General features: G+C 53.1%; 1 protein-coding gene across 8 annotated transcripts in view; it reads right to left on the bottom strand.

The window, feature by feature from the left end:
• Positions 1-27,724, bottom strand: part of DMBT1 (deleted in malignant brain tumors 1) — a 56,269-nt gene that overhangs the window by 13,586 nt on the left and 14,959 nt on the right. For 3 of the 8 annotated variants that reach the window (XM_058698002.1, XM_058698006.1, XM_058698008.1), the window contains exons 4-20: positions 26,913-26,942; positions 24,473-24,784; positions 23,167-23,214; positions 21,391-21,429; positions 19,014-19,043; positions 18,125-18,166; positions 17,076-17,399; positions 16,229-16,258; positions 15,584-15,610; positions 12,637-12,960; positions 9,800-10,123; positions 8,941-8,970; positions 8,296-8,322; positions 5,349-5,672; positions 2,512-2,835; positions 1,677-1,706; positions 1,032-1,058 (exon numbers count right to left, since the gene is read on the bottom strand). In XM_058698002.1, coding sequence (XP_058553985.1) covers positions 1,032-1,058; positions 1,677-1,706; positions 2,512-2,835; positions 5,349-5,672; positions 8,296-8,322; positions 8,941-8,970; positions 9,800-10,123; positions 12,637-12,960; positions 15,584-15,610; positions 16,229-16,258; positions 17,076-17,399; positions 18,125-18,166; positions 19,014-19,043; positions 21,391-21,429; positions 23,167-23,214; positions 24,473-24,784; positions 26,913-26,942 — 2,292 coding nt within the window. The remainder of the gene's footprint in view (positions 1-1,031; positions 1,059-1,676; positions 1,707-2,511; positions 2,836-5,348; positions 5,673-8,295; positions 8,323-8,940; positions 8,971-9,799; positions 10,124-12,636; positions 12,961-15,583; positions 15,611-16,228; positions 16,259-17,075; positions 17,400-18,124; positions 18,167-19,013; positions 19,044-21,390; positions 21,430-23,166; positions 23,215-24,472; positions 24,785-26,912; positions 26,943-27,724) is intronic. The other 5 variants (XM_058698007.1, XM_058698005.1, XM_058698003.1 and 2 more) reach the window with 5 other exon arrangements.

Genomic DNA, 27,724 nt, shown 5'->3' with positions numbered 1-27,724 from the left:
AGTCCTGAGTCACACAGACCATCATCCCCGTCCTACTGTAGGACTGAAAGAAGCAGGAGCAGACACCCCTACGGTCCCTACGGAAGACGAGCTACCAGGCTGCAGGGGCAATCCAGGCCCTCTCAGTTGCCCCACGGACACTGCACTGTCAGCACAGAACCGGACCTGAAACCGGAGGCCAGCTCCAGAGTAGAGCGCGACATGGCCTGACACCCCTGGGAGAGGCAAGCTTCTGTGCCTGGACCGGGCAAATGTGGGCAGCATTCAGCAGAGAGCACTTGGGACAGAACAAAGCTCTGACAGGGAAGAGCTTCTTTGGGTCAGAAACCGCTTGCCCTGAGTTGTAGGTACAGACACCATCGCTCCTATGAAGTCAAGTGGCCGAGACCCCTGTCCATGAGGGTCAAGGAGGCCCTAGTATCACATCTTGTCCCTGTCTCCGGAGGAATAAGACGGTGGCCATGGGGACCCTGACCCGGGAATCAGAGCCCATGCACATGGTTCCGGTGACTCATCTCTTCCCAAGCAGGTATCAGACGCCTCCCAGGACATGTCAGCCACAGAATGGGTGACAAACAGAGTCCTTCTCCTGGTGGCATGGGGACCTGGCGCTGGCATCGGCCCCTCATGTGCACAAAGCACAGCCATAGTGAGCCCGAGCACATAAGAGAAAATCGTGCTAAGACAAACCCTGTGAGCAGGCGGTCCTGGGACTTGTACATCCCGTTGTTCCTGAAGCTAGACCCACCCACCACTAATGTCCTCATTATGGACATTAGCATATGTCATATGCTCTCCTGGCGTAAGACAGGTGGAGCTGGGTTCCGGTCAATTGCGAACAAAAGCATCCTGACTAGTAGATCCCACAACCGGTAGGGGGCAGGAAATCATAATTCTTGTGGGGAAACAGAACGCCCCACACTGAATACGCTGGTTAGGGCGGAAGCCGAACCCACATTTAGGAATTTCACCCACGCCACTTGGTTATGGTGTTGATGGTAATCTTTCGGCAGGAAATCAAGGATGCTTACCGTAGGAAGGACTTGTATACCACCAATCTGGAGAGACAGAGAGAGAGAGACAGAAACAAAAAGTAGAATTAGAAAGGAGGTGGAGTCACTCAAGGTTGGCTCAAGTGACTATTAGGTGGGACCAATGGTGGTGATATCTGAGGAGTTCTGCCGGATAGAGGAGAAAGGGGTCTCTGCCGAGAGGCTGCCAAGAGCCAAAATCCCACCGTCGAATGTCCAGCACAACGGCAACAAGGTGGTGCCATGTGCAAGGGTAACTGCCGTGCCGTCATGACCCTGTCGTTGGGAAACGCATCACGTAGGCTCCACATGGGGAGTAGGACGTGAAAACGTCTCTATTCTCCCAACACGTGGAGCATTTGGTCCAGGCAATGCAATCCAGCAGAAATGTTCCCGAGACAGCCTTCTCTGTCATCTAAAGTCTTAGTGAGGACGGTGTACCCAGAGGACTCTTATTTCACTGAGCCAGTAAGGACAGTCCGTGTGTTGTGGGCTCAACTGGAAGTGTCTACATAACTGAGAGGGACCAAGGAAGGCCCAGGAGAGAGAAAAGCTCCAGAGTCCCCCTTGGATGTAAAGTTTGGGGCCAGGGCTGGCTTACAAGAGGAGATAGATGCTCAGGAGGCAAGAGGCAGCAGAACTCACCTGGTGTGGTCGTGGGCTGGGACTGGGCAGCTGTGAAGAGACAAGAGCACGTGAGACACCGCACAGAGCTGCCCCAACCGGACGCAAGGGGGAAGGATCTGAGCGGGTCAGATGCCATCGACGCTGGTCCCCAGCCACGGAGGGTAGGGCCCGTGACATCCACACCCTGGAAGGACGACCCTCTTCAAAGGGCCAGGCACACCAAGAACATGATTTCCCATGTCAAGGTGATTGGCTCCAAGGCACACAAACCAAACGTGTGCCTTGAGCTTTCAGCTGCTCACCATGGCAGCAACACCGAGGAGTCCAGCTCCCGCCAACATGCCACGGCTGATCTTTCAGGCCTAAGCAGGGCTCATGACAAGGTTTGTCTGGCAGTCATCGCAGAAGCAGCTGGCCCCTCGCACCACAGACCCGCCGCACGGACCGGGCATCACCCCTCCAGCGGGGGACATGCAGTCAGGGGCTCAGGACCCCAAACCCGCCGCGGCCGTAGCCACACACATACAGGTTGGTCTGCAATCCTAGCCCTGGGATCCCCGCGAGAGACCCCCATTCAGCAGGCTGATCACTCGCCGCCACCTGCAATGTTGCAGGAGGGCCAGTAACGGCTTCGCGGGGACTGGCAGTTTGGCACGTGTCCTACTTTACCATCTCCACACCTGGCAGCCTGACAAAAACGGACACTGACACTGACACTGACACTGGAGGAGAGTTGAGGAGACGTGAGGAAGACGGGGATGGTATATAGGTAGCTTCCAACGATCTGATCAGAACATGACGTCTCTCTTCCCTAGCCAACAGCAAGAGAAACTCCCAACGACAAGAGGCTCACCTGAACAGATGACACTGGCGTCCTCACTATGGCCACAGTTGTGCGAGTTCCAGCCGTTGTGGGGGCAGCGCCACAGGTAGGACTCTTGCCCGGAGCAGCGCACGTTGTCCAGGACAATGGGCCCTGAGCCCTGACCAAAGCGGGCACTTCCCGGGGCCGACACGGCCCAGCCACAGCCCAGTTGCCTGCACACCACGTTGGCGTCATTGATGTCCCAGTCGTCGTCACACACGGTGCCCCAGGAGCCTCGGAACAGGACCTCCACGCGGCCCTGACACCGGTCACCTCCATTCACCAGCCTCAGGGCCAAACCTGCCTCGTTCCCTAGAAAGACAAAGAACAAAACCCACTGTCCATGTCCATCTTCTGGCCAAAGGCTTAAGGCTTGGTCCAGACTCAAAAGCTTGCTCACGGCCAGTCTTCCCCGGGCACCGTTCCCCTTCGAACATGCCAAGAGCGGAATCTTCAGCCCACGCACCCTAAGAGCTGAGACACCTAGACAGACCTGTCCAAAGGACGCCACGATGCAGGAAAGGACGCTACGACGCAATGCATGTGAGTAGGAAGACAACCCCCATCCACGCTGGGCATGCTCACGAGGGCATCTTCCAGCCATCGCTGTCAGGCCGAGACCGCTGCCCTGTGGGGCAGCTTGTTGGCTTCTGTAGGGTCCTGCCTGGGTTCAGGCAGAGCCCCAGGACCTGCTTGCAACGTGGCAAGAAAGGTGTAATACTAGCACACGGGCCCCCTTCCTCCCAAGGCTATATGCTCCACGGCCTGCGAGCCATGAGGGAGGTCTCAGGAGATTGGACAGATCTCCAAGCATTACATTAACCTCCTGCAGAACGGTCAGCACTGAACATCGATCCCACTGGAGTCAGGGGGCTATCCGCACACCTTCAGACCTGGGATCTGAGAGTCACCTCTTCCTGCTACCAAACACACACAGAGGGGCAAAGAGAGCAAAGACACACCCCGAGTCTCCTCCTGTGACTTCCATAACCAAACTTTACGTAGAAGGAGAGTGAGCCAGGGACTTGGATAGGAATATTTATTCCCTGTTGGTCTTATAGGTGGGTAGACCGGGGGCCCGGGTGTCCAGAAATCGTGACAGAGGGAAGAGCGAGAGGTAGACATCTCGGGAAGGAGTCTTCGAAAAGAGTGTGTGGCGGGCCTCTTGACCACTGACACCTGCAATTGTCACCTTGCTGCACAGGCCTGCTGCTCGGCCAGCCCTGTTGGGATGAAGGCTCTGCGGGAGGACCACCTGGTCCGTCCACATCCATCTCGAAACCTGGCATGTCACTGTCTCCCTCACAGGGCCTTTGCATCCTACCCACCCTGAGGTATGCACGTCTGAGTGGTGCTGGGTCAACCTGAAATGAGTCAGATATCCTAGTGCCTGTAACACACCATCACTTGTTACACTTTCACCCCCAGGGCACTGTTCATCTGCTTTGGACATATGCACGGGACACGGATGAATCTGAGGGCGTTCCAAACAGCGAGCGATGGAGAGAATCCAGCATGCTCTGAGGTCCCTTCAGGAGAAGGGCAGTGGTCATCCGTGTCCATTGTTCCACCCAACGTGTCGGCCCAGGTTGCATTACAGCTGAAATCCAAACACAGAGGCCAGTTCCCTGAACCTGCACGCAGCTGTCTCCTGGGACAGCCTGAAACAACTACATGAAACCTCCTGGGCCGATGGCCAGACGGGCCTCTTAGAGCTCCAGGTCTCTTTAAGAGCCACTGTCGTGACTAACTGACAAGCAGAAACACGGGATACCCATAATTTCGACCAGGAGCGGTGCTTCCCCCGAGCGCTGAGAAGAAGGACGGGAACCATGAAAAGAGACATTCCCAGTGGGGTCACCTGACACTCACCCGGGCGAACCGTACATTGGGGTGAACAGCTGTAATAGAAAAACCCTCAAGGCAGACACAAAAGCACACAGGTGCTCCAACTGGATCAAAGGTTGAAGAAATCAGCCTAATCTCACAAGCAGATGACTCCACGTGTCCTTGGGCAGACACAGCAAGGGCCCTCCATGAATCTCTCAGTCCTCTGGGAGCCCCACCCTATGCCCCACTGCCATTGCTTGCCTTGCTGGGCCTGAGGACTGGCTTTCCGGCAGTCGGAATGCCACCAGCAGGCCCACGAACCCCCTCAGAACCACTGCATCCACGCCACGTGGAAACAGCTAGAATGGGTTGAACAGTTATGCTAGGAAGATCCCAAGCCTCCCATCCCAGGTGCTATGCGCTCAGCCTTGACAAGGTTTCACAGGCTTTCTGCAGGGGGCCAAGCTCAGGCCCCGGGGTCCTAGGTGGCTCGTCAGTGTTCCATGTACCACTCACCAGCCATTCCCCACATCGATCCCCTTTTCCACTACTATCACTGTCGCCCCAGATGCGCAATCTAGACTGCAATCCTGCTCCCTAGGTTGGCTTCATGGAGGACCCAGAAGCATAGGGCCACAAAGGAGTGAAGGTGGCTCGTCTTTCAACCACATTCCCAAAAGGTGCGCCTTGAGAAACGGCCCCTAGGAAATCAGGTGTGGACTGAGCAGATGATCCAGCTGACAAGCAGGGGGTCATTTTGCCTGCCCACTGAAAGGTGAATGCACCTTGTCACCCACAGTGTCACTGATAATCCCAAGCAATTTCTGTCCACAGAAAGAGGGCAGCCGCCCCTGCGGTCCACCTCTGTGGCACTTCAGGGGACAGCTGCGCCCAGGAGACCTAGAGACACAGATATCCAGGAGAGGTCGGGTGGGGACCCTGGAGAAAGGAGTGTGTCGGTTCTCAGTAATCGCCATGAGAGTTTTGAAGTTCACCTGAGCAGATGACACTGGCGTCCTCCCCATGGCGACAGTTGTGCGAGTTCCAGCCGTTGTGGGGGCAGCGCCACAGGTAGGACTCTTGCCCGGAGCAGCGCACGTCGTCCAGGACAATGGGCCCTGAGCCCTCACCAAAGCGGGCACTTCCCGGGGCCGACATGGCCCGGCCACAGCTCAGCTGCCTGCACACCACGTCGGCGTCATTGGTGTCCCAGCTGTCGTCACACACGGTGCCCCAGGAGCCTCGGTACAGGACCTCCACGCGGCCCTGACAATGGTCACTTCCATTCACCAGCCTCAGGGACAAACCTGTTTCGTTCCCTAGCAGGAGACACGAAAATTATCTTTCTCTTCCTCCCTGGAGGAAAAGCCCCAGGGTCTCAGTGGACAAGACTTACTTCAGGGACCATGACTTCTGCATGCAGGTTAAGGTTGCCCAGCACAGGACTCTCTGAAGCTTGCTCACCATTATTCATCATCGAGGGGCTATTCAGATACCCCGGAGGGTCACGAGGTTTACGCATGTGCACAGTTTGGTGGCCCACGATGTCAGCATTGGGATTGCTGACTGGTCATGGGAAGCAGGGGCGAAGGGTGAAAGCCAGCCGCCTGCCTCCCTACCTCGATGACCAACCCAAGCACCTACATCAAGCCCAGAGTTCCTACCCAGCCACCATCAAGAAACTGTCCTAGACCTAGTGCTTACAGACTCCACCTTCCCCTGACCGTCCTATGTCGCGCACCCTACTACTGGGCCTGAGGGTTCTTGTGAAGGTTCCTTTATGCTGACCACTGACTCGTGTCGCTCTTAAGCCCCGAGCTTGTACTCAATCTGAAACAGTCCGTGAGCCCTCTGAATATCATACCAGTGGGCAGGACTAACGATCACTGACTCTGAGCTGTGCACACGTACAGCAGCCCGGACCTGTGGGTGGCAGAAAAGAAACACAACATGGCAGCATTAGGTCTGCCGGCAGGAAGGTCATTTGCCAGGTTCAGCACGACAGCACAGCTCATGAGTGACCGGGCTCACCTGGACCCAGCCCTTTGCACCCTGTGAGCTGGGCTGGGGCATGACCATTGCTGGTTCTCATTCTTCCAGGCATGCGTTCAATGAGAGCTCTGGTCTCCAAACAAGATGGACACATGCGACAAACCCATGAGAAGACGACCGCTTCCGCAGCCGTTAGGAAAAGGCAAATCCTATCCACAGACAGATGACTACAACGAAAGGGACAGAAGAAGTCGTGTCGTTGAGGATGTAGAGAAAGCACAACTTCCAGACACAGCTAATGGCACCCTACGTTGGTGTGGCTACTGTGGCAAACAGTTCAGTGCTTCCACAAGAGAGAAACATAACGTCATCACTGGACCCACACATTCCACCCCAGGTATATACCCAGGAGATCTGTAAACAGCTGTTCCAATATCAAAATTGTACACAGCAGTCACGGAAAGCCTATGCAAATGAGTCAAAGATTCAATTAATCAACATGGCCTTCAACCGATGAATGGTTTAAACAAAAAAAAAAGGCTAGGGATTCACGGGGCCACTGTGTACGTGTGCCATCATGGTGAACCTTGAGAGAGGCTGCCATTGAAAGGAGCCAGCCACAAAGGGCCACATATGCACCGAATCCATTCATACGACAATGCCAGAGTAAATAAATCCATATTGATAGAAGGCAGACAGGTGATGACCGGAGAGAAAGGGGATTGGGTGTGAATGGTAACGGCATGGAATCTTCATCAGGGGCATGAACAATTCTGGAAGTAGATACTGTGCTGGTGGCACTGCTCTGACTATCCTCAAAACTCCAGACTCTAGACCTCAGGCTGGGGAATTGTGGGGTAGCGGTTATGCCCAGAGACCCAAAGAGCAGAAAAGCAAGCACTGTTTGGCCATTTGCTACAGTCCTGAGTCACACAGACCATCATCCCCGTCCTACTGTAGGACTGAAAGAAGCAGGAGCAGACACCCCTACGGTCCCTACGGAAGACGAGCTACCAGGCTGCAGGGGCAATCCAGGCCCTCTCAGTTGCCCCACGGACACTGCACTGTCAGCACAGAACCGGACCTGAAACCGGAGGCCAGCTCCAGAGTAGAGCGCGACATGGCCTGACACCCCTGGGAGAGGCAAGCTTCTGTGCCTGGACCGGGCAAATGTGGGCAGCATTCAGCAGAGAGCACTTGGGACAGAACAAAGCTCTGACAGGGAAGAGCTTCTTTGGGTCAGAAACCGCTTGCCCTGAGTTGTAGGTACAGACACCATCGCTCCTATGAAGTCAAGTGGCCGAGACCCCTGTCCATGAGGGTCAAGGAGGCCCTAGTATCACATCTTGTCCCTGTCTCCGGAGGAATAAGACGGTGGCCATGGGGACCCTGACCCGGGAATCAGAGCCCATGCACATGGTTCCGGTGACTCATCTCTTCCCAAGCAGGTATCAGACGCCTCCCAGGACATGTCAGCCACAGAATGGGTGACAAACAGAGTCCTTCTCCTGGTGGCATGGGGACCTGGCGCTGGCATCGGCCCCTCATGTGCACAAAGCACAGCCATAGTGAGCCCGAGCACATAAGAGAAAATCGTGCTAAGACAAACCCTGTGAGCAGGCGGTCCTGGGACTTGTACATCCCGTTGTTCCTGAAGCTAGACCCACCCACCACTAATGTCCTCATTATGGACATTAGCATATGTCATATGCTCTCCTGGCGTAAGACAGGTGGAGCTGGGTTCCGGTCAATTGCGAACAAAAGCATCCTGACTAGTAGATCCCACAACCGGTAGGGGGCAGGAAATCATAATTCTTGTGGGGAAACAGAACGCCCCACACTGAATACGCTGGTTAGGGCGGAAGCCGAACCCACATTTAGGAATTTCACCCACGCCACTTGGTTATGGTGTTGATGGTAATCTTTCGGCAGGAAATCAAGGATGCTTACCGTAGGAAGGACTTGTATACCACCAATCTGGAGAGACAGAGAGAGAGAGACAGAAACAAAAAGTAGAATTAGAAAGGAGGTGGAGTCACTCAAGGTTGGCTCAAGTGACTATTAGGTGGGACCAATGGTGGTGATATCTGAGGAGTTCTGCCGGATAGAGGAGAAAGGGGTCTCTGCCGAGAGGCTGCCAAGAGCCAAAATCCCACCGTCGAATGTCCAGCACAACGGCAACAAGGTGGTGCCATGTGCAAGGGTAACTGCCGTGCCGTCATGACCCTGTCGTTGGGAAACGCATCACGTAGGCTCCACATGGGGAGTAGGACGTGAAAACGTCTCTATTCTCCCAACACGTGGAGCATTTGGTCCAGGCAATGCAATCCAGCAGAAATGTTCCCGAGACAGCCTTCTCTGTCATCTAAAGTCTTAGTGAGGACGGTGTACCCAGAGGACTCTTATTTCACTGAGCCAGTAAGGACAGTCCGTGTGTTGTGGGCTCAACTGGAAGTGTCTACATAACTGAGAGGGACCAAGGAAGGCCCAGGAGAGAGAAAAGCTCCAGAGTCCCCCTTGGATGTAAAGTTTGGGGCCAGGGCTGGCTTACAAGAGGAGATAGATGCTCAGGAGGCAAGAGGCAGCAGAACTCACCTGGTGTGGTCGTGGGCTGGGACTGGGCAGCTGTGAAGAGACAAGAGCACGTGAGACACCGCACAGAGCTGCCCCAACCGGACGCAAGGGGGAAGGATCTGAGCGGGTCAGATGCCATCGACGCTGGTCCCCAGCCACGGAGGGTAGGGCCCGTGACATCCACACCCTGGAAGGACGACCCTCTTCAAAGGGCCAGGCACACCAAGAACATGATTTCCCATGTCAAGGTGATTGGCTCCAAGGCACACAAACCAAACGTGTGCCTTGAGCTTTCAGCTGCTCACCATGGCAGCAACACCGAGGAGTCCAGCTCCCGCCAACATGCCACGGCTGATCTTTCAGGCCTAAGCAGGGCTCATGACAAGGTTTGTCTGGCAGTCATCGCAGAAGCAGCTGGCCCCTCGCACCACAGACCCGCCGCACGGACCGGGCATCACCCCTCCAGCGGGGGACATGCAGTCAGGGGCTCAGGACCCCAAACCCGCCGCGGCCGTAGCCACACACATACAGGTTGGTCTGCAATCCTAGCCCTGGGATCCCCGCGAGAGACCCCCATTCAGCAGGCTGATCACTCGCCGCCACCTGCAATGTTGCAGGAGGGCCAGTAACGGCTTCGCGGGGACTGGCAGTTTGGCACGTGTCCTACTTTACCATCTCCACACCTGGCAGCCTGACAAAAACGGACACTGACACTGACACTGACACTGACACTGACACTGACACTGACACTGGAGGAGAGTTGAGGAGACGTGAGGAAGACGGGGATGGTATATAGGTAGCTTCCAACGATCTGATCAGAACATGACGTCTCTCTTCCCTAGCCAACAGCAAGAGAAACTCCCAACGACAAGAGGCTCACCTGAACAGATGACACTGGCGTCCTCACTATGGCCACAGTTGTGCGAGTTCCAGCCGTTGTGGGGGCAGCGCCACAGGTAGGACTCTTGCCCGGAGCAGCGCACGTTGTCCAGGACAATGGGCCCTGAGCCCTGACCAAAGCGGGCACTTCCCGGGGCCGACACGGCCCAGCCACAGCCCAGTTGCCTGCACACCACGTTGGCGTCATTGATGTCCCAGTCGTCGTCACACACGGTGCCCCAGGAGCCTCGGAACAGGACCTCCACGCGGCCCTGACACCGGTCACCTCCATTCACCAGCCTCAGGGCCAAACCTGCCTCGTTCCCTAGAAAGACAAAGAACAAAACCCACTGTCCATGTCCATCTTCTGGCCAAAGGCTTAAGGCTTGGTCCAGACTCAAAAGCTTGCTCACGGCCAGTCTTCCCCGGGCACCGTTCCCCTTCGAACATGCCAAGAGCGGAATCTTCAGCCCACGCACCCTAAGAGCTGAGACACCTAGACAGACCTGTCCAAAGGACGCCACGATGCAGGAAAGGACGCTACGACGCAATGCATGTGAGTAGGAAGACAACCCCCATCCACGCTGGGCATGCTCACGAGGGCATCTTCCAGCCATCGCTGTCAGGCCGAGACCGCTGCCCTGTGGGGCAGCTTGTTGGCTTCTGTAGGGTCCTGCCTGGGTTCAGGCAGAGCCCCAGGACCTGCTTGCAACGTGGCAAGAAAGGTGTAATACTAGCACACGGGCCCCCTTCCTCCCAAGGCTATATGCTCCACGGCCTGCGAGCCATGAGGGAGGTCTCAGGAGATTGGACAGATCTCCAAGCATTACATTAACCTCCTGCAGAACGGTCAGCACTGAACATCGATCCCACTGGAGTCAGGGGGCTATCCGCACACCTTCAGACCTGGGATCTGAGAGTCACCTCTTCCTGCTACCAAACACACACAGAGGGGCAAAGAGAGCAAAGACACACCCCGAGTCTCCTCCTGTGACTTCCATAACCAAACTTTACGTAGAAGGAGAGTGAGCCAGGGACTTGGATAGGAATATTTATTCCCTGTTGGTCTTATAGGTGGGTAGACCGGGGGCCCGGGTGTCCAGAAATCGTGACAGAGGGAAGAGCGAGAGGTAGACATCTCGGGAAGGAGTCTTCGAAAAGAGTGTGTGGCGGGCCTCTTGACCACTGACACCTGCAATTGTCACCTTGCTGCACAGGCCTGCTGCTCGGCCAGCCCTGTTGGGATGAAGGCTCTGCGGGAGGACCACCTGGTCCGTCCACATCCATCTCGAAACCTGGCATGTCACTGTCTCCCTCACAGGGCCTTTGCATCCTACCCACCCTGAGGTATGCACGTCTGAGTGGTGCTGGGTCAACCTGAAATGAGTCAGATATCCTAGTGCCTGTAACACACCATCACTTGTTACACTTTCACCCCCAGGGCACTGTTCATCTGCTTTGGACATATGCACGGGACACGGATGAATCTGAGGGCGTTCCAAACAGCGAGCGATGGAGAGAATCCAGCATGCTCTGAGGTCCCTTCAGGAGAAGGGCAGTGGTCATCCGTGTCCATTGTTCCACCCAACGTGTCGGCCCAGGTTGCATTACAGCTGAAATCCAAACACAGAGGCCAGTTCCCTGAACCTGCACGCAGCTGTCTCCTGGGACAGCCTGAAACAACTACATGAAACCTCCTGGGCCGATGGCCAGACGGGCCTCTTAGAGCTCCAGGTCTCTTTAAGAGCCACTGTCGTGACTAACTGACAAGCAGAAACACGGGATACCCATAATTTCGACCAGGAGCGGTGCTTCCCCCGAGCGCTGAGAAGAAGGACGGGAACCATGAAAAGAGACATTCCCAGTGGGGTCACCTGACACTCACCCGGGCGAACCGTACATTGGGGTGAACAGCTGTAATAGAAAAACCCTCAAGGCAGACACAAAAGCACACAGGTGCTCCAACTGGATCAAAGGTTGAAGAAATCAGCCTAATCTCACAAGCAGATGACTCCACGTGTCCTTGGGCAGACACAGCAAGGGCCCTCCATGAATCTCTCAGTCCTCTGGGAGCCCCACCCTATGCCCCACTGCCATTGCTTGCCTTGCTGGGCCTGAGGACTGGCTTTCCGGCAGTCGGAATGCCACCAGCAGGCCCACGAACCCCCTCAGAACCACTGCATCCACGCCACGTGGAAACAGCTAGAATGGGTTGAACAGTTATGCTAGGAAGATCCCAAGCCTCCCATCCCAGGTGCTATGCGCTCAGCCTTGACAAGGTTTCACAGGCTTTCTGCAGGGGGCCAAGCTCAGGCCCCGGGGTCCTAGGTGGCTCGTCAGTGTTCCATGTACCACTCACCAGCCATTCCCCACATCGATCCCCTTTTCCACTACTATCACTGTCGCCCCAGATGCGCAATCTAGACTGCAATCCTGCTCCCTAGGTTGGCTTCATGGAGGACCCAGAAGCATAGGGCCACAAAGGAGTGAAGGTGGCTCGTCTTTCAACCACATTCCCAAAAGGTGCGCCTTGAGAAACGGCCCCTAGGAAATCAGGTGTGGACTGAGCAGATGATCCAGCTGACAAGCAGGGGGTCATTTTGCCTGCCCACTGAAAGGTGAATGCACCTTGTCACCCACAGTGTCACTGATAATCCCAAGCAATTTCTGTCCACAGAAAGAGGGCAGCCGCCCCTGCGGTCCACCTCTGTGGCACTTCAGGGGACAGCTGCGCCCAGGAGACCTAGAGACACAGATATCCAGGAGAGGTCGGGTGGGGACCCTGGAGAAAGGAGTGTGTCGGTTCTCAGTAATCGCCATGAGAGTTTTGAAGTTCACCTGAGCAGATGACACTGGCGTCCTCCCCATGGCGACAGTTGTGCGAGTTCCAGCCGTTGTGGGGGCAGCGCCACAGGTAGGACTCTTGCCCGGAGCAGCGCACGTCGTCCAGGACAATGGGCCCTGAGCCCTCACCAAAGCGGGCACTTCCCGGGGCCGACATGGCCCGGCCACAGCTCAGCTGCCTGCACACCACGTCGGCGTCATTGGTGTCCCAGCTGTCGTCACACACGGTGCCCCAGGAGCCTCGGTACAGGACCTCCACGCGGCCCTGACAATGGTCACTTCCATTCACCAGCCTCAGGGACAAACCTGTTTCGTTCCCTAGCAGGAGACACGAAAATTATCTTTCTCTTCCTCCCTGGAGGAAAAGCCCCAGGGTCTCAGTGGACAAGACTTACTTCAGGGACCATGACTTCTGCATGCAGGTTAAGGTTGCCCAGCACAGGACTCTCTGAAGCTTGCTCACCATTATTCATCATCGAGGGGCTATTCAGATACCCCGGAGGGTCACGAGGTTTACGCATGTGCACAGTTTGGTGGCCCACGATGTCAGCATTGGGATTGCTGACTGGTCATGGGAAGCAGGGGCGAAGGGTGAAAGCCAGCCGCCTGCCTCCCTACCTCGATGACCAACCCAAGCACCTACATCAAGCCCAGAGTTCCTACCCAGCCACCATCAAGAAACTGTCCTAGACCTAGTGCTTACAGACTCCACCTTCCCCTGACCGTCCTATGTCGCGCACCCTACTACTGGGCCTGAGGGTTCTTGTGAAGGTTCCTTTATGCTGACCACTGACTCGTGTCGCTCTTAAGCCCCGAGCTTGTACTCAATCTGAAACAGTCCGTGAGCCCTCTGAATATCATACCAGTGGGCAGGACTAACGATCACTGACTCTGAGCTGTGCACACGTACAGCAGCCCGGACCTGTGGGTGGCAGAAAAGAAACACAACATGGCAGCATTAGGTCTGCCGGCAGGAAGGTCATTTGCCAGGTTCAGCACGACAGCACAGCTCATGAGTGACCGGGCTCACCTGGACCCAGCCCTTTGCACCCTGTGAGCTGGGCTGGGGCATGACCATTGCTGGTTCTCATTCTTCCAGGCATGCGTTCAATGAGAGCTCTGGTCTCCAAACAAGATGGACACATGCGACAAACCCATGAGAAGACGACCGCTTCCGCAGCCGTTAGGAAAAGGCAAATCCTATCCACAGACAGATGACTACAACGAAAGGGACAGAAGAAGTCGTGTCGTTGAGGATGTAGAGAAAGCACAACTTCCAGACACAGCTAATGGCACCCTACGTTGGTGTGGCTACTGTGGCAAACAGTTCAGTGCTTCCACAAGAGAGAAACATAACGTCATCACTGGACCCACACATTCCACCCCAGGTATATACCCAGGAGATCTGTAAACAGCTGTTCCAATATCAAAATTGTACACAGCAGTCACGGAAAGCCTATGCAAATGAGTCAAAGATTCAATTAATCAACATGGCCTTCAACCGATGAATGGTTTAAACAAAAAAAAAAGGCTAGGGATTCACGGGGCCACTGTGTACGTGTGCCATCATGGTGAACCTTGAGAGAGGCTGCCATTGAAAGGAGCCAGCCACAAAGGGCCACATATGCACCGAATCCATTCATACGACAATGCCAGAGTAAATAAATCCATATTGATAGAAGGCAGACAGGTGATGACCGGAGAGAAAGGGGATTGGGTGTGAATGGTAACGGCATGGAATCTTCATCAGGGGCATGAACAATTCTGGAAGTAGATACTGTGCTGGTGGCACTGCTCTGACTATCCTCAAAACTCCAGACTCTAGACCTCAGGCTGGGGAATTGTGGGGTAGCGGTTATGCCCAGAGACCCAAAGAGCAGAAAAGCAAGCACTGTTTGGCCATTTGCTACAGTCCTGAGTCACACAGACCATCATCCCCGTCCTACTGTAGGACTGAAAGAAGCAGGAGCAGACACCCCTACGGTCCCTACGGAAGACGAGCTACCAGGCTGCAGGGGCAATCCAGGCCCTCTCAGTTGCCCCACGGACACTGCACTGTCAGCACAGAACCGGACCTGAAACCGGAGGCCAGCTCCAGAGTAGAGCGCGACATGGCCTGACACCCCTGGGAGAGGCAAGCTTCTGTGCCTGGACCGGGCAAATGTGGGCAGCATTCAGCAGAGAGCACTTGGGACAGAACAAAGCTCTGACAGGGAAGAGCTTCTTTGGGTCAGAAACCGCTTGCCCTGAGTTGTAGGTACAGACACCATCGCTCCTATGAAGTCAAGTGGCCGAGACCCCTGTCCATGAGGGTCAAGGAGGCCCTAGTATCACATCTTGTCCCTGTCTCCGGAGGAATAAGACGGTGGCCATGGGGACCCTGACCCGGGAATCAGAGCCCATGCACATGGTTCCGGTGACTCATCTCTTCCCAAGCAGGTATCAGACGCCTCCCAGGACATGTCAGCCACAGAATGGGTGACAAACAGAGTCCTTCTCCTGGTGGCATGGGGACCTGGCGCTGGCATCGGCCCCTCATGTGCACAAAGCACAGCCATAGTGAGCCCGAGCACATAAGAGAAAATCGTGCTAAGACAAACCCTGTGAGCAGGCGGTCCTGGGACTTGTACATCCCGTTGTTCCTGAAGCTAGACCCACCCACCACTAATGTCCTCATTATGGACATTAGCATATGTCATATGCTCTCCTGGCGTAAGACAGGTGGAGCTGGGTTCCGGTCAATTGCGAACAAAAGCATCCTGACTAGTAGATCCCACAACCGGTAGGGGGCAGGAAATCATAATTCTTGTGGGGAAACAGAACGCCCCACACTGAATACGCTGGTTAGGGCGGAAGCCGAACCCACATTTAGGAATTTCACCCACGCCACTTGGTTATGGTGTTGATGGTAATCTTTCGGCAGGAAATCAAGGATGCTTACCGTAGGAAGGACTTGTATACCACCAATCTGGAGAGACAGAGAGAGAGAGACAGAAACAAAAAGTAGAATTAGAAAGGAGGTGGAGTCACTCAAGGTTGGCTCAAGTGACTATTAGGTGGGACCAATGGTGGTGATATCTGAGGAGTTCTGCCGGATAGAGGAGAAAGGGGTCTCTGCCGAGAGGCTGCCAAGAGCCAAAATCCCACCGTCGAATGTCCAGCACAACGGCAACAAGGTGGTGCCATGTGCAAGGGTAACTGCCGTGCCGTCATGACCCTGTCGTTGGGAAACGCATCACGTAGGCTCCACATGGGGAGTAGGACGTGAAAACGTCTCTATTCTCCCAACACGTGGAGCATTTGGTCCAGGCAATGCAATCCAGCAGAAATGTTCCCGAGACAGCCTTCTCTGTCATCTAAAGTCTTAGTGAGGACGGTGTACCCAGAGGACTCTTATTTCACTGAGCCAGTAAGGACAGTCCGTGTGTTGTGGGCTCAACTGGAAGTGTCTACATAACTGAGAGGGACCAAGGAAGGCCCAGGAGAGAGAAAAGCTCCAGAGTCCCCCTTGGATGTAAAGTTTGGGGCCAGGGCTGGCTTACAAGAGGAGATAGATGCTCAGGAGGCAAGAGGCAGCAGAACTCACCTGGTGTGGTCGTGGGCTGGGACTGGGCAGCTGTGAAGAGACAAGAGCACGTGAGACACCGCACAGAGCTGCCCCAACCGGACGCAAGGGGGAAGGATCTGAGCGGGTCAGATGCCATCGACGCTGGTCCCCAGCCACGGAGGGTAGGGCCCGTGACATCCACACCCTGGAAGGACGACCCTCTTCAAAGGGCCAGGCACACCAAGAACATGATTTCCCATGTCAAGGTGATTGGCTCCAAGGCACACAAACCAAACGTGTGCCTTGAGCTTTCAGCTGCTCACCATGGCAGCAACACCGAGGAGTCCAGCTCCCGCCAACATGCCACGGCTGATCTTTCAGGCCTAAGCAGGGCTCATGACAAGGTTTGTCTGGCAGTCATCGCAGAAGCAGCTGGCCCCTCGCACCACAGACCCGCCGCACGGACCGGGCATCACCCCTCCAGCGGGGGACATGCAGTCAGGGGCTCAGGACCCCAAACCCGCCGCGGCCGTAGCCACACACATACAGGTTGGTCTGCAATCCTAGCCCTGGGATCCCCGCGAGAGACCCCCATTCAGCAGGCTGATCACTCGCCGCCACCTGCAATGTTGCAGGAGGGCCAGTAACGGCTTCGCGGGGACTGGCAGTTTGGCACGTGTCCTACTTTACCATCTCCACACCTGGCAGCCTGACAAAAACGGACACTGACACTGACACTGACACTGACACTGACACTGGAGGAGAGTTGAGGAGACGTGAGGAAGACGGGGATGGTATATAGGTAGCTTCCAACGATCTGATCAGAACATGACGTCTCTCTTCCCTAGCCAACAGCAAGAGAAACTCCCAACGACAAGAGGCTCACCTGAACAGATGACACTGGCGTCCTCACTATGGCCACAGTTGTGCGAGTTCCAGCCGTTGTGGGGGCAGCGCCACAGGTCGGACTCATGCCCGGAGCAGCGCACGTTGTCCAGGACAATGGGCCCTGAGCCCTGACCAAAGCGGGCACTTCCCGGGGCCGACACGGCCCAGCCACAGCCCAGTTGCCTGCACACCACGTTGGCGTCATTGGTGTCCCAGTCGTCGTCACACACGGTGCCCCAGGAGCCTTGGGACAGGACCTCCACGCGGCCCTGACACCGGTCACCTCCATTCACCAGCCTCAGGGCCAAACCTGCCTCGCTCCCTAGCAAGACAAAGAACAAAACCCGCTGTCCATGTCTATCTTCTGGTCGTAGGTTTAAGGCATATTCCAGACTCAGGGGCTTGCTCATGGCCAAAGTGCCCTGGGCATCATTCACCTTTGAACATGCCTAGAGTTTAATCTTCCTCACAGGGAAACAGTGGAAACATCCTACACATCCTAGGCCTTAGGATATTCTGATGCAGGGAAGCACCTTATGATTCAATCGAGGTGAGTAGGAAGATAACCCCAAACCCCACTGGGCCTGCTCAGGATCGAGCCCCATAACTACTGGTTGCAAGCCAAGACCACTGCTCTGTTGGGCAGCTTTTTGGCTTCTGAGGAGCCCTGACGTTTTCTGGAAAAAGCCCCAGGACTTGATGGCAACTTGGCATGAAAGGAGCAGTACCGTCGTGTTGCCCCCCTCTTCCTGAGGCCGCACTCCATAGCGTGGGAGCCATGAGCAAGGTCACAGCAGGACTTGTGTGGGCTCTAAGTATTACATTAACCCCTGTTGGAGACTCTTCACTGAACTTCATCCCATGATTCCCCTGATTCAGGTGGCCAGCCCCCTAAGATCAGACCTAGGGTGTGAGAGACACCTCTTTCTACCACCAAACACACACACACAGGGACAAAAATAATGAAGGGCACACCCTGCGACTCCTCCTGTCACTTCCAAACCCAAACTTTATCTAGAAGAAGAATGAGTCAAGGGGGTCATTTACCTATATTTGGTGTTACAGGTATGGAGGTGAGGAGCCAGGTGCCTGGAAGTGATGACAAAGGGAAAGGCCAGAGTTAGACCTCATGGAAAGCAGTCTTTTAAAAGAGTTTTTGGCAGGCAGCTGACAATGCACATTGCAGCCTGCCACCTTGCTTCTATTTGTGATACACAAGCCTCCTGCTCAGCCAGCTCTCTTGGGATCAAGGCCATGCAAGAGCACAGCCTGGTCCGTCCACATCAGTCTCTAAGCCTAGCATGTTCTTTTCTCCCTTACAAAGCCTTTGCCACCTCCCTGCTCTGAGGCATGTAGTCTGAGCAGTTTCCCACACTCTGAAGCTTGGGCAAAAAGCGTCAGGAGCGTGGTGGGTTGACTTGAAACCAGTCAGGTATCTTGGTACCCGAAACTTGCCATCAGTTATTACACTCCTATCCCCTGGGCACTGTCCCTGCCACTTTGGATAGACATGTGACCCTGATGAATCTGAGGTTGCTGAAAGCAGTGAGTGATGAAGAGAATCCAGCCTGCTGTCCCTTCAGAGGAGGTTAATCGTCATCCGTGTCCACTCTCCCACTCATCATATCAGCCAAGATTGCCTTACAGCTGAAATTCATGTAACACAGGGCCAGTTCCCTGAACCTTCAGGCAGCTGTCTCCTGGGACAGCCTGAAAGGACTGGATGAAACATCATGGATTGATAGACAGATGGGACTTTAGAACCCCAGGTCTGGTTAAGAACCACCTGTTGGGGACTCTATGATGGGGGTGGGGGACAAAGCGTGTACATAGGTTCTCTGAAGAACAGTGGTTCTCCCAGAATGGGTAGAAGAGGCATGGGGCGGGGCGGGGGATGAAGAAAAGGAACATTCCAAGTACGGTCATAAGGACTCACCTGGCTGGCTTGTGGACTGGGTGTGAGTAGCTGTGAGAAAGAAACTTGAGGTTAGACACAAAGCGACCGGTGCCCCAACTGGATCAAGCTGGAAGATTATGAGACTATGCATACAGAGCTGATGACTTCACGTGCCCTCAGTTAGACAGAGCCAGGGCCCTCCATGAATCTCTCCATCCTCTGGGAGCCCCACCCTATGTCCCATTGCCATTGCCTGCCTCGCTAGGTCTGAGGGCTGACCTTCCAGCAAGCAGAATGCCACCACCCTGCCTGCAACAGGCTGCCAAATCATTGTGTTCATTCAGCATGGGAACAGCAAGAATGAGTCTGGGCAGTTATTCTAGGAAGACTCCAATTCCACCAGCCCAGGTGCAATGCTCTCAATCTTTACAAGGTCTCTTCGGCTTTCTGCAGGGGTGAAGCTCAGGTCCCTTAGTCATATGTGGTTCTTCAGCATTCTATGTACTACTGAGCGGCCATTCCCTGCACCTTCCCCACTTCCAACTGCTATTCACTGCCTGCCCAAATGCACAGTTTGGACCGCAATCCTGTTCTCTGAGTTTGCCTCACTGATGACCCAACATAATTTGACCACAAAGGGGTGAAGGTGGTTCATTTTCCAACCACACACAAGATGTGTGCCTTGAGAAAGATCGTCCTGGGAAATTGGTGGTGTACTGAGTAATAATTCCACTGAGAAGGAATAATGGCTCAATTTTTCTGTCCACTGAATAGTGGATGGTTCCTTTCACCCACTATGCCATTGTTGTTGCAAAGTCATATTGGTCCTTCTCTGTTGGCCTAATAGGGGAGGAGAACATACTCTACCCTTTCTTTCTTATTGTACATCAGTTGCCTGCTGTCTCCAGGAAACCTTAGGAGGCACAGGATATCTCAGAGAGGGTTGGATGTGGGCCTTGTAGTATGCAGCGTGTTTGTTCCCATCAAAGGCCACTTCAAGAGAGAGCCAGGAATATTTGTTTCCCACCTGAACAGATGACACTGGCATCCTCCCCATGGCCACAGTTGTGTGAGTTCAGCCATTGTGGGGGCAGCTCCACGGGTAGGACTCATGCCTCGAGCAGTGCACATTGTCCAAGACAATTGGCCTTGAGCCTTGACCAGACTGGGCATTTCCTGGGGCTGACATGGCCCAGCCACAGCCCAGCTGCCTACAGACCATATTGGCATCATTGGTGTCCCAGTCATCATCACACACAGTGCCCCAAGAGCCTCAGTACAGGACCTCCACGTGGCCCTGACACCAGTCACCTCTACTCACCAGCCTCAGGACCAAACCAAATTCAGTCCCTAAATGAAGGCATAACATTTCTCTTACACGTTGCCACAAATGACAAAGTCTTAGGACTCTATCATATTCATAGTGCTTCACAGTAGGTGAAGGTCACTGAGAGTTTTAACTAGGCTGGTCTCTTAAAGTATCATGAGTTAGAATTCTTCAAGGTTAAAAGGACAGTGACTTCTCTCCCCAATCTAAGCCACTAGAACTTCAAGGGGAAGTAAATGCACCTTAGTTTGTAGCCTTGAGAGGGCTTAAAGACTATCCACAAGTTTTTTGTCTGAGCAAAACAGGGACACAGCTCGACCCATGACTGTCCCATGCTGAAGAGAATTCTCGTCTGATGACACCAGGATGTCTTGTGAGTTCTCATACATATCTTGGGCTCTGAGGTTGGCTTAGAAAACATTTTTCACATGCTCCTTCTGGCTCCATAGTCAAGTCTTTGGGGCTAGAATGGCTGGGACCAGTGCATATTTGTGGGATGAAACAGGTAACTCTGTAGTCTAGAGACTGATTCCACTGGTCTCTGACCCAAGGCACCCAGGCTCCTAGAGATCCCATATTTCAACTGATTCCTCCCCACCCACTGGCATCCTCCCCATGGCCACAGTTGTGTGAGTTCAGCCATTGTGGGGGCAGCTCCACGGGTAGGACTCATGCCTCGAGCAGTGCACATTGTCCAAGACAATTGGCCTTGAGCCTTGACCAGACTGGGCATTTCCTGGGGCTGACATGGCCCAGCCACAGCCCAGCTGCCTACAGACCATATTGGCATCATTGGTGTCCCAGTCATCATCACACACAGTGCCCCAAGAGCCTCAGTACAGGACCTCCACGTGGCCCTGACACCAGTCACCTCTACTCACCGGACATGTGTACCATTAAGGGATGGACAATGAAGGAAGCTCCAACTCAAGCTGGGCCCTGGGTCACAAGGGACCTTCCTTTGTGTTATATGCATACAATACTCTTTCTCACCCCAGTTCTAGAATTCTTCCTGAATAAGAGTGACACCCATGTATATATTTGGCATCATTACCCACCAAAAAGGAGCCAAATAAAATTAATCATTACCTATTGCACCAGTAGTCCCAGTATCCTCTGTAGTGCTATCTGCATAGATAGATTATAGAAGGAGGGGGGAAACACATAAAATGTAAAATTAGGTCCCTTCTGAGGAGAATCAATAACTGGAAGTAAAATAGAACCTGCTAAGGAAACATCATTTCTGACCTGGATCTCATCTTGCTATGTGACTTTAGAAAAGGGAACAAACCTGTCTAGCCTCAAGCTCTCTCATTCTAAAAGACTATTTTGGAAGAAATCTCTCTTCATTAACCTACTGACCTTGATTCTGACCATCCCACATGTGACCTATGCAGGGCTCCAGGGGACAGATGTAAAAATAACTTTTCTAATCCTTATGCTTCTAACTGATTTCTCTTGTCTAATTGCATTGGCTAGTATCTCTTGCACAGTGTTAAATGACAGGGGTCCCAAAGGCCATCTTGCCTTGTTTTCTACTCTAGTGAAAATGCTTCTGATGTTTACCCATTAAGTAAGATTATGGCTTTAAACCTATCATTTTCACACTGTTTCAAAGAACTGTGGTGTTCATCCAAGGCCCCAGCAAGATCCTACCTGGTGCTGGGACCTGAAGAAGAGATGACCTGATTACTCCTCTTAACCCACTCTCACTAAAGCACTCATTTTGTTTCTGAATTCCCTATTGGACTTCTATCTGAGGTCTTTTTGGATCTAGAGAAAGTTGACTCCCACATCTACCCCACACTGGAGGTCCTGACAAGAGTAGGTCTATGTAAGTCCTATATGCAGTCTTGTGTCATAGTCAGATATTTAAGCCCCTGAGTTCCTCACCTGCACCCCTGGGTGGACCAGTTGTACCAAAGAACTTGTCAGGCCCAGCTGTTACTCCTAATACATAGTCAGAGGAAACCACTCTAGAGAGAAGCAGGTTCTCCTCTTACACCTGCTACAAGTAAGAATCTTGGGAAGACATGGCTAAATTTAACAAAGCCAGTGTCCTCCTCAGCTCTGGTGACATCTGTGTCCTTAATCACAGGGAAAAGAAAGAGGTAAAGTCAGACTTCACCCCATGGCCTTTAGGGACAGGAAAGCATAATGCCTGAGGAACAGAAATGCCGGACATGTGTACCATTAAGATTCCCAGCTGATCCATGCTGACTCCTAGTCAGGGACCTTCATGTGAAGGCTCTCCTTCTTTTCTCCTAGGGTCAACATTTCCCATGTGATATGGCAGTGACTTTCCTTCCCAAAGCCCAGGTTGCCAGAAACTCGAGCTGTATTGACTACCTCCCAGCTGTTTCATTGGAGGTGCCCCCAGGGGGGTGCATGGGACCTCTGATGCCCATAAGCTGAAGGACCATGGTTACTTTATACTGAGAAGGAACCAAGTTGGTCTGATATGGGCTCAGGAAAATGCACAAGCACGCAAGGATGCTACCCCAACAGGTTTGCACTTGCCTCTCCAGGCCCTGTAGCCAGAGACCCAGCACCCCAGCCTGGCCAGGCACCACAGTGCAGCGGTGAGGACCACAGGGGTAGGCCCTGAGCATGAGCAACAGGGCCTTCCTGGAGACAGGACGCCAAGCTCCACCTTGGAACTCCTTGGAAGTGCCTGTGCAGGTCAATCCCTCCCCAATCTCAGGGACATGGTCCCGTTGAGGCCTGAGGCCTTGTTCAGAGGTTCCCTCTTTGTTGCTGAGCACCCCTATGTCTTACACCTTTTGCACCTCTTCTGGATCAGAGATGGCCCTGTGAGTACAGTGAGGTAATGAGCCCATAGTGATCCCATATAACAAATGTTACCTTCTACCGCAGCTGTTGCCAGGGATGCCTCCGTGGGAGACAAAGAAGCTAGAGTGGAGAAAGGAAGAGGTAATCAGTATTGGCTCTCATTTGAGAAGGGGTGGACTTCTGTTTCCTTAGCTCTGAAATAAGGGCTGTATGCAGTGATCCGGAAACCCCACCCACTGCTGACAGGCTCCATTTCTTCCTTACAAAACAGAATTCCTCTCTCTGTCATTTCATCAGCCCTTATTCAATGCTGGAATGCCACCAGAGATCTTCTTTGTCCCTACCACCAACCCCCACCTCCGCCTCCACTGTCTCCATCCAAAAAATAACCCAGTTGACTAACAGCCCCACCTGATTTACAAGGTCGCATTTCCAATACAAACTGCCTATTTCTATAGCTTACCCACACCCTTAAATGACACGTATCTACCATCACTGAGATATTCCTGAGGAGGTGGCCCCAACTAAGAATAAAGGCAGTTTTTTCAAAGATGCATCCCCAAATGCTGAAATAAACCACTCCAAAGTGACTGCTTGGAGGCCCACACTTTCTGGGGGAAGCATTCTCAAGTGATGGATTATCTGGGTCACATCCCATGCACGGGGGCATGTGCACACACCAGTCCACATAGCAAATGCCAGAGGTCACTCTAAAGATGGATAATTTATCTAGGAATCCCCCTTTGGGGGACACATTGAGTGTTATCCTCAGGGTTTCTTTGTGGATTAAAAGACCACTTGGTGCTTGAACACCCACCAGCATTGTGTGAACAAGGAGAAACTCAGCATTGGCGTGTGCTAGGTTGAGCCAAGGAGAAGTTCTCTCTTCCACTGTGAGTGTAAATATCTTTTGCTGGTCATTTAATCCCCAGTAAAGAGAATATACTGGTTACTTCCGTGTTTGATTTTGGTATAGATTTAAGTTTTAAGGACCAGAAGTCCCTAGTCCTTCTCTCCTGACTTTAAAAGGAGGAGATAGGGCCACATAGGAAGGCATTTGGTCATCCCAGGCCAGGGATCATCAGAACGATACCACTGGGTGTTGCATTGACAAACTCTGGAGGAGCCTGTGACTGAAACCCACCTGCACCGCTTCCCAGCTTTAGGACTCCAGGCAAGTCACTTGCCTTCTCTGAGCCTGGGATCTCACCCTTTCTGAGTGAAAAGGAACCTGCCCTCTAACATCGAATAAGACATGGCTTCGAGTAAAGCAGGTAAACTGCAAAGTGCTGTGGGCATGCACCGTGATGTAGAGGTCAGCAGGAGCCTCTGCCATCCAAGGGGCACAGGCGACCACACGAGGCGAGGTCAGCTCTACCTGAGCACACAACTCCAGCGTCTTCCCTGTGGCCACATTCATGGTTGTACCACCCGCTGTGGGAGCAGCTCGACAGGTAGGGCTCCCATCCTGAGCAGTACACGGAGCCCAAGAGAATGTTCCCCGAGCCCTGACCAAAGTAGGCCCCGCCCGGGGCCAACACCGCAAGGCCACAGCCGAGCTGCCGACAGACAACATCTGCATCCTGGGTGTCCCAGTCATCGTCACACACGGTGCCCCAGTAGCCTTGGTACAGGACCTCCACGCGGCCCTGACACCGGTCACCTCCGCTCACCAGCCTCAGAGGCAAACCTGCATTGAAAGAGTGGAAAGCTCTCGTCCTCTCTCTGCCCCCTTGGCTTTCACTCACCAGTACCCCCTGTTCCCCTCCTCCTCCTGACCACTTCCCCACCTCCTTCACCCCCATTTCTCCTCTCCCAGCACCTTACATATTGCTGCTCTGCCACACACTGTCTTAGCCCTCTTCTCATGCTATCTTCCCCCTGAATGAGCTCATGTGCTCTGAGAGCTTTCCAGGAGGAGGGACCCCCAAAGCCACCTCTCCAGTGCTGATCAACCCCTACAAGCCCAGCCAAGCTCTAGACCAATATTCCCAGTGACCTTCTGGATAGCCGGGCCCTGCTGTCTGGTACCCAACACAGTCTCTTTTGTCTACCTCAATCATGGAGTCACCATGCTCCACACGAGCGGTGTTGGAAATCTGGTTGCTATATTGGATTCCTCCTCTTCTGTACCTCTTGTATCCAACGTATCAACAGGGTTGTCTTTCCTTTTGTTCTCACTGCCATTTTGCTAGATCTTCCTTCTCCTGAACCTGGCCTACTCCAGGGCCCTGTCAGTGGACTTTCCTGCCCTCTGCCCCTCTCTCTTGAATCCATCCCATTGATGGATTCCATAAGCATTTATGGAGAGCTTACTCTATGCCCCCTCCTCCGCTGATGGGATTGATCTCTTTCCCCCTGGAATGTCCCAAGTTTTATTTTCATAAATTGTGAATATGTTCAACTCATTTTCCTGCTCAAAGCACCTCACTGTATTCTCCACTTGATCAGGGTCAAGTCTTGGATGGCATTCATCCAAGAGTGGGCCTCAGGTCACCTTTCAAGCCTCCTGACAGAGCCGGGGTGCCACCGTCATGGGCACCTTGCTTCTGCCTGACATGATCCTGCTGAACCACCTGTGCTATGGGAGGAAAACAGGCAGCAGGGTCTGAGGAATCCAGCCCAACACTGTGACAGCAGGAGCTGGGTCTAAGGTATGCTTTTCAATGGTTGGTTTGTGGTTATGAGAAATTTATGGGGGGGGGGGACCAGAGAGGGTGGGATGGGATGGAAGATAAGGGGGCAGGTGGTTGCTATGGTCTTTATAAAGGAAGGAATCAGAGAAAGAGAGAGGAAATGCCAATCGGGCTGTTTCTAGAGTATTCTAGAGGTGCATTCCAGGCCTCCTCAGTCTTTCCTGCTGCCCCTTCACTGCTGTGAATGTCCCTGCAGAAGATCTCTCAGTCTCCCTACCCTCAGATGCCCTTTACTGGTGGTCAATCACCAAAAAACTCCCCTCCAGCCCCTCCAAGGCCACATTTGGACCCTCAGGGCAGCTTCTGAAAGGACAGAGATTGGTCTCAACAGAGCCAAGAACCCCATGGTAGGATCCACTGTCCTAATGGTCACATCAAGGACTCTGACATATCAAATTCAGTGGCAAGTGTGCACAGATGCTCAGAGGTTGAGGAAAGATGGATAGACTTAGTAAGAATAGTGAACAGAGAACAGGCACCTGTTCTGGGTTCAAATTTCTGCCCAGACACTTCCCCACCCTGTGGCCTTAGACATATAACTATTGACAAGTGACCAATCTGTGCCCCAGTTTCCTCATCTGCAACTTGGGGGTAATAATACTACTTACCTCAAAGTGTTGGAAAGATTTCATGATAATAGCACTTACTGTGTGCATTAGCTGAGCACATACTACGTGCCAAGCAATATTTTAAATGATTTTTTTATACATTAACTCAGTTGGTGTATGAAACTGATTTTGTGCAAGGTACATACAAAGTGCTTCGGAGATGTAAGTTATCATCAAGATAACTATCACTAAGAAGAGGCACTGGCTTTTTTTCACCTATCTCTCCTGACACCAAGCTGAAGCTAATCTCACGCAACGAATGAGCGAGAAGCACAGAGAAGGAAGGAGAACGACAGGTGAGACTGGCTGAGTGCGGATCTGGGACACGCCTAGGGTCTCAGCATCCACTGATCCTTCCCTCTCCATCCCTGCGTTCTAAAGGACAGGTGCTAGCCCTGTGGCCAAGACTGCACTCAGCCTCAACTAGCCAACAGCAGCAGCAACAGCAGCAGAACTGGCTGGCTCAGCCAGTGAGCAAAACCCCAGGAAGACAAGTAAAGAAAAAATGTCTTACCATAGTCTGTAGTCAAGGGGTTCCACAGACCTAGACAGAAACAAAATTCACCTTGAAACAGAGGTTCTGCTGTTTATAAATGATGTACAGTCACAGAAATTGGCTTGAGCGTTACCTTACAACCATGCCAGGGGGCGCTGTGGCTCACTCTTGGGTCTCTGTGCCGACAGTGTTCTTGCAGTGTTTGGGGTTTTGCAAGAATAGATTACAAGTGGGCTGGATATGGAGTGTTTGATAATTTTAGATGTAATGAAGTACATGCCTCTTTACGCTGCCCACTTACGCTACAGTTTATAGCGTAATCTGTTCGCAGAAAGAAAGGCTAGACAAGAAAAGGCAGCGTAGACGGGTTTCTAGGATTCTGGATGCCAGTTGAATCCTCCTTCCAGTCTGAACTTTGAGTGGAGTCAGCACTCAGAATAGCCACTCAGAGGCCCCCTAAAAAAGTATTTATTCTGGCAGCAGATGACCTCTTCCTTCTGATCCATACCCTGTGAAATTTCTAGTCTATCTTGAAGAAAACCGACATCTAGAGAACCCTGGATCTTTATCATCAGTGAGGCCACTCTAAAGCTCTCCATGCCCTTCGACTTCAGATTAACCCTAAGGACACCTTCAGGGGCCATCAGACTTAATTTTAGTTTTTGAGTTTCTTTTTTTGAGCAAATCGCATTCTATTTGTGAGGATTGATAGGTCATGACCTTTCTATGTTTTTAGAGGTCTTCCAAAGGACAAAAAGAATATTTATTCATTAGAAGAAAATAGGATAGGGGCGCCTGGTGGCTCAGTCGGTTAAGCATCCGACTTCAGC

Source organism: Neofelis nebulosa, chromosome 13, assembly GCF_028018385.1.
Source record: "Neofelis nebulosa isolate mNeoNeb1 chromosome 13, mNeoNeb1.pri, whole genome shotgun sequence".
In the NCBI taxonomy this organism is placed as follows: Eukaryota; Metazoa; Chordata; class Mammalia; order Carnivora; family Felidae; genus Neofelis; species Neofelis nebulosa.
Note: the sequence above shows the minus strand (reverse complement) of the source record. Positions and strands in the feature narration are given on the sequence as shown.